Here is an 11030-nt window from a genome sequence, read left to right on the forward strand (position 1 = left end):
TTGAATTAACCACAATGCAAGCAATACATTAAATTGTTATGTTTTATCATAGCTAGAGGTACCTTTGGTTAGAGGCATTTCTAATAGGTAACTATTTTTTGTGTAGTTTATTGATCATTATATTAGCTAAATTTATGATTTTATTTGTTGAATTTATAAAATATGATTTTTATGTATACAATTGGCATAACATGATCAAAAGAGGAGCAATTAGGAGACCGGAGATTTATCTATCAATTGTGTGGAATGAGTGTATTTGATATTGAAGAATAATATTTCGTTAAAATATACAATTGAAAATGTATCATTTATGGTGATCAACACTTTTGTGTGATAATACTTCTGAATTTTGTATGTGTCAAAATAGATAAAAGTAATATTATTTATTTTATTTTTTACTTTTACTCCATAAATAATGATGTATCTCCATTTATGTGAATATTCATCGCAAATTATTATCGGACCTAAAAATTGTGGTAGATTAGTGGTTGATGCACAAATAATGTCTATAATTATGATGGTTTTTGTAATATACGTAGAATGTACTCATGAAAAAGCACAATGAATATTTAAATTTTATATAATCATCGAGTGATGTCTTATTGAGACAAGTTTTTTCTACGTAAAAAAATCCTACTTGAGGAGACACAAACTTTTTTTTCTAAAACTCACCCTCGATGAAAACTTTTTCGTCGGTAAGAAGTCTATAACTTAATTTATTTTGAAAGTATGACCAAGTAGTGATTCTTAGTGAATACAGTTAGATGTCTTAATTTTTCAATAAAAAAAAAAAGAAAATTGCCATACCTCAATTCAGATTTGACTACGCAGTTCATTACTAGATAGTATTTTTTTGGGTCAGATTTCAGGCTTTTATTGATAAAATTTAAACACAAATAAATAACACATTTGGGCCTAACAACCAAATCTATTAAGACATACCAAAAAAATCTAACAAACAAAACCCACTTCAGATCCAGCCCAAAAACTAATCCCTATGAATACTTCCTTAAGTCTAGGGTTTTCTAAATCAGCCTCTTTTCATTCATCGCCTTCATCCCTAACCATCTCAAAGATGTTCCCTCTTTGGGATAACAAGAAGTTCTGCCTCGGCATGTTATGGATCAATGTTAAATTCTTCTCCTTGCATCCTTGTTTATCAACTAAATAAGAGTAAGTCTTCTCTATTTTCCTTACTTCCTTGTTCATGCGCCTGTTTCAGCTGACCAAAGTGTTGTTGCAGTTTTTTGTTATTTGATTTGTTGGATTATTCTTGTGCGTTACTTCTAGATCTGATCTCAAGGAAGGATGCTTAATCATTAGGTTGGTGATTTCTACTTCTTTTTTCTCATTTTTGCCCTCATCTTTGATTTCTTTGTTTCTGCTACCTTACACGTGGTTCTTGAATGGAGTGCATGGGTAGCTTCTTTCCACCTCCTCATACTAGTGATTAAAGCTTCTTCCGGGTTAGAGCGTCTTCATCTGACTTAGATCCTCCTATTTCGTCGAGTCCTTTTTGCTAGCTGAAAATAGCCTAGTCTAAATAATGTTTCACATTGTGTCTTTTGTAAATGATGTATATCTGAAAATAAAATAAAAAAACCTATGTTGTAGCTTTTCCTCCCCCATTATCTCCTTATCGGTGATACTTTTAGATATAGACTTTTAAATTTGTCGCTATAGTTAGTGGCGGGACCAACATTTTTTGTCAAGGGTGTTATTTTTATGACAGGATGTGGATTAAATTTTTTAACCAAAATTAAAAAAATAGTAATTATATTTTAATCATAAAAGGAGAAAGTCAAACACTAAATGATATCATTGGCTTGTTTTGATTAATAAAAAGGAACTTTTTATTTTTTTAACAATAAAAGAGAGTTTTTCATTTCTTTTTCAACAAAAAAAGAGGACCTTTGTTAAAGTGAAAAAAAAAACTAAATATAGTTGTAGGAGCCTAGGGTCGTACCCAGACCTCCAAGGGAAATTTGCATAGCTTTAGCCACTGAGCTATCTCTCTCTTTTGTGTCAAGGGTGTTCAACAATTAGTATATATTTAACAATATCTATATTTAATCTATTTTTTAAAAAAAAAATCGCCGAAAGGTGTTCATCTGACCATCCTTGGGTTTGTGTAGTTCTTCCCCTGTTTATAATTCTTCCTCCTTTCGCATCCATGCTTTGAAAATATATGTGAATATGCAATTTCCTTTTTTTTAGAGTCATGTTTGCCAAGTAGTCTGTAAGTTGATTCTCTTCCCTCATTATATGATGAAATCTATATTGTTTACCTTGTAACCAGTCCCTAATTTTTTCAACGGCTTCGTTTATTATCCACGGAATTACTAAATAGTACTCCTATTTATTGAAATGACAAAAGCCAGAAATTGCATATGAAAGATGATTGATAAATATAACAAATATAACTTTCATACCAAGAATAAATTTGCATATGATGTAATTTTTTTTTTTCTAATTTTGATGCCTTCATTGTATATTTCAATGATGTTGCTCTTCAACGTGATTTAAATGATATTCTCAATCTCATGGTAATTAGAAGTTATGTATGTGAGATTTTGGGTGAAGAGCTCCTTGAACCTCTTTACAATGTTAAATATTAGTCATAATTTTGGCTAATAAACTATAAAATTGTTTTTTTTTTAAAGCTAAGGACTATTATTTTATTCTCTTTGAATAATTATATTTGAAAGAAAATCTGTAAGCTATTTCTCATTATTTTTTTGCATAGTGGTGTTTTAAGGAAAATTTCTCATTATTTCCTTTGTTAAGGTATTATACTTTATTTTAGCTGCTAAGGACCTAGAAGTAACAATACATGTTAGGATATAACTAAATTATCCTCAACTTTAAGAGTGTCATCCTTAAGAAATAAGAAGTGACCAGTGATCAATGTGCCTCTAACATATAATTTTTTAATGATAGAATTAAGTTCTTAAGAAAGTATGCAGATGCAATATAATGAAGACTTATATATACATAGAAGTGTAAAAGAAGCATATTTTTGTTAGTAACTATAATCTATATTTTTTTCTACTTACAAAGAAGAATTGAGATGGAGGAGGAAAGATTGGAGCGACTTCTTTTGTACGGCTTCAAAATATGAATAGAGATTTTGGCTTTAAAAATTAGTAAGAACGTTTTTCTGATACTATTACTTTATACTTTTTTGTATTGGTTGCAAATGTTTCCTATAATATTATTTTTTTCATACCTTAAACATGCACGTCTTATGTATCACTATGATTTAGAGAACATAATAGTCCTTATCCGTTATTATAACATGAATGGACTTATAATTAATTGGTTCAAGTGTTGAAAAGAAGATCAAGTATTATTGAACTCTGAGTTCCAAGAATTTTGATTTTCTTTATTATTTAAATAAGAGTCAACATTAACTCTTTCTAAATTCAGCTTCACAAAGTTATGTTGCTTCCTATTTAAAAAGTGAAGATCAGAATCCTTGTTAACCCATAGTTCAATAGCACCCAATATTCTCTAAAATGCTTAAACCAACACTAGTTCATCCATATTATAATGAATAAGAACAATTTTCTTCTCTAGTTCAAAAGAACACGTAAGATTGACATGTTTAAGACATGAAAATTTTTGTTATTGAAAACATTTGCAATTGACTCAGAAAAGTGTAAGTCGTAGTAGCAGAAAAATCAATTTTGCTAATATGTATCCATAGGCGAAACTCATAAACAGGCCTCTAAACTTGATGGATTTTTCCCCTTCGAGTACCTTCACTATGCTATTTTCCTATTGAATCTTGAACCACCCATAATTTGCTCCTTTTAAATATTGTTGGCTAATGTGGCACAAAATGTGATCTCATGTCGTTTGAGCGCGTGAAGACGTTTTGAAGGCGCTGATGTGGATCCCTGAACCACCCACCAACGATCTTCTTACCCTTTTAACCCTAATTTCTCCCTTTTTCTCTTATTTCTCCTCTTTTCTTTCTCTTCATCATTAAGTTGGAGCTACTCATCAAAATATATCTCTTCTTCATTGATTTCTTCATAATCACCAAGTTCCAATGTCGAAGTTATCTTGTTCATCGATTTCTTCTTCTTCAACTGCAAATGTGCTATGTCAATGTGGGGTTGTTGTGGAAATGAAGATCTCATGGACGCAATCCAACCCTGGACGTAGGTTCCTTTGTTGCAGAATTTCAAAGGTAATTCATTTTTACTGTCCAATATAGTAAAGAATCCTCTTATTTGTAATTCATTTTTTTCTTTAATTTTGTAGGCACGAGGTGGATGTGGATATTTCTGATGGTGTGATGATGAAATGCCGGCTCAATCTAGGAAGGTGATATGGAGTTTGTTGAAAAGAGTCAAAACATATGAACTGGAGAGGAATCGATCAAGAAAAGTATGAATGATATGCATTGTCATAGGGGTGATATTGGCTACTTGGATTTATGTAACAAAATGATCTTAGTGCTTTGGTTCATTTGTCGTCTTCTAGATTCCTTCAATAGCATGTAGGTAGATTGTAATCTTCTCTATGAGGGCAATTTTGATCGGCATTTCTATTGTAATTGTCTTCAATTGTGTTCTTATTGTACTGATTTTGATTTAAGGAATGAAGACAAACTATGTGTTAGTCTCATTTGTTTTCTAATGTGTTGAAATGACTTCTGAAGTAAAACACAATTATTCTCGAACATTTTCACACAAAATGGGGTAAAGCATAATTATGAGCGTTCATACGCTTTTACTATTAATTAGACTAATGAGTTCCGAAACAACATAAAATCAACACAAACATAACTAATCAACCATACCATTAATTTGCTCTAGTGAGCTCCAATCAAACATACCAATCCATGACAACTAATTAAAAGTAGTACTATATCGCCATATAGAATAAAAACACACATCTCTATTGCTATTTGGTTGTTTGAATATGTTATGTACCTTTGTTTGGACAAGCGATACTACTCATTAAATTCATTTCGTTTTCATTTCTTCATAGTTCATACAACAAATTCATTAAATCAAATACTAGCAGTACTCATTAATTTTTATTTTTATTTTGTCATACAAATTTATTAAACCAAACACTAGTAGCACTTTTTAAATTCATTTTTCTATTTCTTCATAAAGCACATTTGTTTCACCATGGGATTAAAGACGAATATACTATTATTTTTTAAATATCCGAGCAACATAAATTTTGAGTAAAAATGGTACATACAAATAAAAGAACCTATGAAGGGAAGTAGCATACATTACTGAATTCAGAACAAAACAGATCACAACTAACAAAAGCAAAAAATAAAGTTGCAATTCATTTCATTGCCTTCAAATTCAAATAAACAACTAACCTGCTTCATCTTCTAAATGAGTGACAGTTTTTGTAACACCTAGGTTAGTATTTACAAACTTAGATTGTGTAGTCTCCATGGTGCTTCTTATATCATTTACATAATCTATGCTACTGTTGTCACTACTATTTACAAAGGCACTAGCCGTTTGGCATATCGCTCCAACACTATCCCTCACGGTTTCTCTGCCATGGTGAAGTTCAATGCTGGATTCATCCATGGAAAGGGAAGAGCACTCACAACCACTATTTAACTTGAGCTTATTGCTTTCAGAGACCTCTGGACTTGGACGTAACTGTTGGCTGTTGTTGCCATGAACACGAACACGTGATCCATTTAGTAAACAAAAATAAGAAATCTCACTTCAGATAAAGCAAATTGCTATCCACCTCTAAAACAGAAAATCAGTTTCAAAATCTTTTCAAACCAAGGAAAAGTGTTGATTACCTTGCTTTTCCGCTCTTGGAAGCTTGAAGGTGGTGACAATAAACTGGAAATAAATGTTTTGACCTTGCCTCAACAATATGAGTTGGTATTACTTCAATCTCAGCCTCTCCACCACCTTCGTCATCTAAGTGAATCCTATCCATAACAAATGATCGAAAAAATACCTGCATATTAAAAAAGACAATGGAGATTTCAGCAATTACACAAAAAGGGTGGAAGTGAGACTGCTGAATTAAGATCACGTTATCGTACAAAGGTTAAAGTACCTCAGGTTTTGCCCACACTTGATTATGAGGTCTATGCATTTGGAGTTCTGCTTCGGATATGTATATATGATGTCCTATCTCAGATCTTATCTTTTCTTTAGTAAATGTATTCCTAGTCTCGGAAGAGAGACTGTTTCCCTTGGTTATTCCTTCAGGAAAGACTTTACTGCTATCAGAACAGCCAAATTCACCATATATATCAGCATTATCATCTCGTTCTTTGTAATTTTGTTTCTGGAAAATATTCCACTTTTGGATTGCCTCTACCACTAATTTTGTTTCAAGATCTGCCTCGTAAGTTGAACCCATAGCAGGAACGGTTGCAACAGAATCTAGCTCAGAACACATACGCAATGCATACTGCGTCATACAGCCCGGAGATGAAAAAACAAGCAGGCGATGATTTGCTTTTAGAAGGCCTGAATCTGCACATTGTCTAGTACTATTGCAGTGGTGAAAAGCTGAAGCAATGGACCCAGAAAAAGAAATTGTCCTTCCAGTTGCAGCAGCTGCAGCACCGGTTACAGTATTTCTCCAACCATTACCTCCACTCCTTATTCGACCAACAGCAGAAAGAGTCACCGGAGGACCAGATTCACAGATGTTATGTTGATTAAGCACCGGAATTTTTGAATTCGAGGTGCAATGAACTGCAGGTTTTTCCAAGACACTAGAGCCATTACTCCTACCAGTAAGAAATGCATCTGAAGATTGAAAATTAACTGTCCCTGAAGAAGGAATTGTAAATAGATGGCTAGTCCCTCTGGAAGAAGTTATCATAATCCACTGGCTATCACCACTAAAACTTATATCCTGTATAACCTAAGATATCCAAAAGGAAAATTTAGTTTACAGTCCTTAAAAACAATTAATTTAAACAGGAAGAGCAAGCAGGCAAACTACACCTACCGCATTAGTCAGTCCACGCTGCAGCCTGTAAAGATGGAGATAAGATGAACCAGGATTAGGCGATTTATTTTCAGATAGTATAGGCATTATCTGGAATACATTGATATTATGACCCTGAACTGAAGCTGTCACCAATCGAGTACTGCTAGGATCAAAGCATAGAGCTGAAATAGGACTCTTATGTGCCCTAAACTGAGCAATAAGAGCTTTGCTGACAATGTCCCTGACTATGACCTAAGATGCACAAAATTCATGACGTTAACATAGAGGTTGAATGTTGATCCACAACAGTGTATTCATAAAGCACCAAATGCCAATCACTTTCAAATATACAAATTAAATGAAGAGAGACACACACAACACAATAACCACAATATAAGAGTTGATTATGATATGAACGAACTTATTGCAAAATCAACAGAACACAAAAAAAAAATCAGTCAAGAACTAACGTTTTACATGTATCAACTCAAAAGAGGAAGAGAGCAAAATATTCTGTCCACAGCAAGGAGCAGATATAGAAAGAAGTGACTGAAATGGCACATGAAGATATAAGTTTAAACCACTATTCACAGTGAGATAATGGATGTTGATCAGAGTAATTTGTACCATTCCGACATTGTCTGCACCTGGGAGATGACCATTAGCAGTTCCTGATATCTTTCCACAAGCAGTCCCAGATTGAGAACAATTACTATCTGGTGACAGATCAGAATAGTACCTAGCGAGCTTCTTATACCCGATGTCCCCTAGAGTCACAATACCAGCTGCAAGTCGCTTGCTGGATTCCTTTGCATAATGAGCGATTAAGCTGCCATTTGGAGCCAGACTGGGGAAACTAGCTGAAGGAGTAAGGTGCTGTGGATTGATGTGACCAGAATTTGAAATTGAAACTGGACTTCCACTATAGGCCATCCACCTGGGACCCAATGCAAGAGGTCCCACACCTGTACTACCGAACCCTGAAAAACCCGTGATGACAGGATTGGTAACAACAGTATATTCCTTATCTAGAGTTGCAGCATCAAAGCAGTGTATCTGCAATAGGAAAAACTTAACCGATGTCTAGCAAGAAGAGATCAACCAAAAGTTTATAATATGATACACATACCTGAGTTGCTTGTAAAATGGCAATCACACGGGAGCTACATCTAACCAAATGAACAACTGATCTGAACTTCAACTGATGCACATAAGAGTAACATGTCAAGGAATAAAACCAAACAATAGTGGGATCAAAACTGGTACTCTCTTGGTCATGATGTTGTTGGATGGTTACATCATGAAGTTTCCCTATGCCCTCCCGAATGTTACTACCTCCAGAAAAACACCCATCAGTACAAAGTATTAAAACTGGGTGACTATCAGAAAATTTGTCCTCGTGCTTCTTTGATGCTATTGGTTTTGGTAATATATGCATGAAAGGAACAGGACCATCTGACCTGGAAACTAAGTTGCGTATATTATCAGAATCTTCAACATCCCAAATCTGGAAACCATACTGACAACCCAAGAGCAAAATTTGACGAGAAGTGCCTCCCTCACATTCCAGCTTGTCAAATCCAGCCCACAGAACCTGATGTGGTAGAAGAAGAATATGAGACGGCATAATTGCCATCGGGAAGTGCAGTAAGAGAATCAAAGAATATTCACATAGCAATGTGGCAACCAGCACCTCTTAGCGCTGCAGGCAAGTGATTGAACTGATATCATATAATATATTTGATCCATTAAACAAACAATTTTTTTGTTTACCACCTTTCTATATTAAGCCTTTTTTAAGAAAAGGCATAAAATTTATTAATAATGGGGAAACCTCCATATACAAGACGTATACTGAGAAACCTTCAGTATTAAGTTTCTCAATGATGATTACATGAATGAAGAATCATAACTGAATTAAATCCTTGACTAGTGATGAAACCCTAAATGAACCAACCTAAGCTTAAGTGGGTTCCTTCACTGTCGTTGAACCAAGTTACTGCTTTGTTATTGGGTCCAAACAGATATTTCTTATATATTTAATAGATTTCACAATATAAATATAGGTTTAGCACAAAATTTACTGGTTCCCCTCAACTCAACCCGGTACCCTAGATCCATCCATGCTACAACACTGACTAGCGCATATGGTATAATTCTTGAAACTCTATACAAACTCGGGAAAGTTCTAACAGGGAGTTTACTTTTGTCCCAAAAATATTCATTAAAATGATGGAACAAATATTGTCACACACAAAAAATTCTGAACTTCTCCAGAGTAACCTTAAAACACAATAAAAAAAACCAGTGAAGCATTCAAGATATAAAGAATTTGCTGCATAAACTAGCACTATTCAGCATTAAAATTCCATCCAACTAATATTATCCAGCTATAACTTGTTGACAAGATTTATTTTTAATTACCTTGGTGTCCATCCAACTACTATTATCCAGCTATAACTTGTTGACAAGATTTTTCTTTTATTACCTTGGTGTCCAGACCAACTTTCGCAGCTCTCAACTAATCCATGAGATACCTGCCACCTCCCACCAGCAACAGGTATCAGTAACTCATCTCAGCTCAGCTGGAATTTGAACATATGACCTCACGGCTCTCAACCACTTCATTAACCTCTAGGCCACACTAGCAACTTATTGACAAGATTAACAAGTAAAGTTCCAACCTTTTGCTAAAATATAATCTATTCACCATAACATCTAACTAATTCAAAGTAATTTGAAGCACGAAAATTGCACCTGATCATGCTCATTGTCCCTGTCCACAATAGCCGAAGCAGCTGACCTAACAGTTGAAGAAACAGTCGAAGCACCAGAGGATACAATCCTAGAAAGAACTCGAAACGACGTCGGAATGAAGCCATTACTACTCCTACCTGACTTTGATCCTTCCTTTGGTTTTTCACCATCATTGTTCTTCGTCCCCATGCCCCAAAACACAAATCAAAAATACCCCTTTGCTTCTTCAATCCTCTTTCATCTGCATCCAACACCCAAAACATCCATATACTTGCAAATCACAGAAAAAAACAAGAATCCCACTTCAATTCCAATTTGGGTTTTTCAGATATTCACAGTTTAGCAATCTCTAAGAATCACAACAACTTTTTCAAGAAAATCCTTCAATTGCATGTACTATCTGATAAACCTACAACTAATTTATCAAATCATCGAGACCCCAGAAAAAAATTAATTACGTATAAAAATAGTATCTGTTTTACAAATATGAATTTGAATCGGCAGGGTTGAAATCTTGGAGACCCAAAGAAAGAGGAGAAAACATCAAAATTAAAAATAAAAAAAAACATTATTTAAAATTTTCAAAGTTAAGTTAGAGTTGTAGTTGGAATAGTGTTGTCATAGTTTTTGTAGTTACTCCCTCCCCATGTAATGTGACAATATTTGATCGGGCACTAAGTTTAAGAAATAAATGAAGAGTTTGAAATGTTTACAAAATTGTCTTTTAAAAAGTAGACTCACTTTTATTTCTCCTCATAAATGTATTGGAGTATTATTTTAAGATTAAGTGGAACCAACAAGGATAAAAGAGGAATTATACATTTAAATACTTATCATATAAGGAAATGTGACATTCTTTTTTGAACTGATCAAAAAGGAAATGGTGCCACATAAAATGGGACGGAAGGAGTAATATTTTTTTAAAATAATAATAATATAATTTGAATATGAAATATAATTCAAATTGGTAATTTTATGACAAAATTAAATGAAAAGGTGAAAAAAAAAGTGATATTATAGGCTGTTTGGAATTGAACACACTAGGGTTTGAAAAAACTCATGTGAAATTTAGAGATGGATTGAAAGAGTGTCACTAATAGCCTAGCTTACCCAATGTCATCAACTTTTTGAATTAATATCAATTACCTAGTTATAATACTAGAATATATGTTAGCACATCCCTATGATTTTTAATACTTGAAAACAATCTCATTATTGATACATTGTAAAACAATCATTGAAATTTGATATTGAATTGACAAATTGTGTTGCTCAATTTTAAACCTCCAATTTACTTTTCTTGTAATATTTTT

General features: G+C 33.6%; 1 protein-coding gene and 1 long non-coding RNA gene across 7 annotated transcripts; one reads left to right on the top strand and one right to left on the bottom strand.

Annotated features, from left to right (window-relative positions):
• Positions 1–889: 889 nt before the first annotated feature.
• Positions 890–4638, top strand: LOC102587676 (uncharacterized). Of its 3 annotated transcripts, XR_001471802.1 has the most exons (4): positions 890–1173; positions 1291–1323; positions 2941–4198; positions 4273–4638. It is a non-coding gene; the product is annotated as an uncharacterized lncRNA (long non-coding RNA). The 3 variants fall into 3 exon arrangements; XR_001471801.1 differs by having other exon boundaries at positions 891–1323; XR_368586.2 differs by having other exon boundaries at positions 891–1323; positions 3061–4198.
• Positions 4639–5241: 603 nt separating this feature from the next.
• Positions 5242–10267, bottom strand: LOC102587882 (autophagy-related protein 18f-like). 4 transcript variants are annotated; one of them, XM_006363462.2, is made up of 8 exons: positions 9718–10267; positions 8421–8554; positions 8090–8291; positions 7588–8016; positions 6979–7212; positions 6070–6891; positions 5804–5967; positions 5242–5658 (listed from the first exon to the last, which is right to left on the bottom strand). In XM_006363462.2, exons 1-8 carry the CDS (start codon positions 9904–9906, stop codon positions 5352–5354), a joined length of 2481 nt encoding a protein of 826 aa, XP_006363524.1. In that variant the 5' UTR covers positions 9907–10267; the 3' UTR covers positions 5242–5351. The 4 variants fall into 4 exon arrangements, with proteins under 4 accessions (XP_006363524.1, XP_015158961.1, XP_015158960.1 ...); XM_015303475.1 differs by adding an exon at positions 9449–9497 and having other exon boundaries at positions 8090–8554; positions 9718–9809; XM_015303474.1 differs by adding an exon at positions 9385–9497 and having other exon boundaries at positions 8090–8554; positions 9718–9809.
• Positions 10268–11030: the final 763 nt, after the last annotated feature.

The sequence above is a fragment of the Solanum tuberosum genome, unplaced genomic scaffold, assembly GCF_000226075.1.
Source record: "Solanum tuberosum cultivar DM 1-3 516 R44 unplaced genomic scaffold, SolTub_3.0 scf00440, whole genome shotgun sequence".
NCBI lineage: Eukaryota > Viridiplantae > Streptophyta > Magnoliopsida > Solanales > Solanaceae > Solanum > Solanum tuberosum.

Coding starts and splice junctions, on each gene's coding strand:
- LOC102587882 (XM_006363461.2), bottom strand. CDS start 9,906: ATGGGGACGAAGAACAATGATGGTGAAAAACCAAAGGAAGGATCAAAG. Junction 7,213..7,587: donor GTGCAGACAATGTCGGAATG/GTACAAATTACT, acceptor TGTGCATCTTAG/GTCATAGTCAGGGACATTGT. Junction 6,892..6,978: donor AGCGTGGACTGACTAATGCG/GTAGGTGTAGTT, acceptor TGGATATCTTAG/GTTATACAGGATATAAGTTT.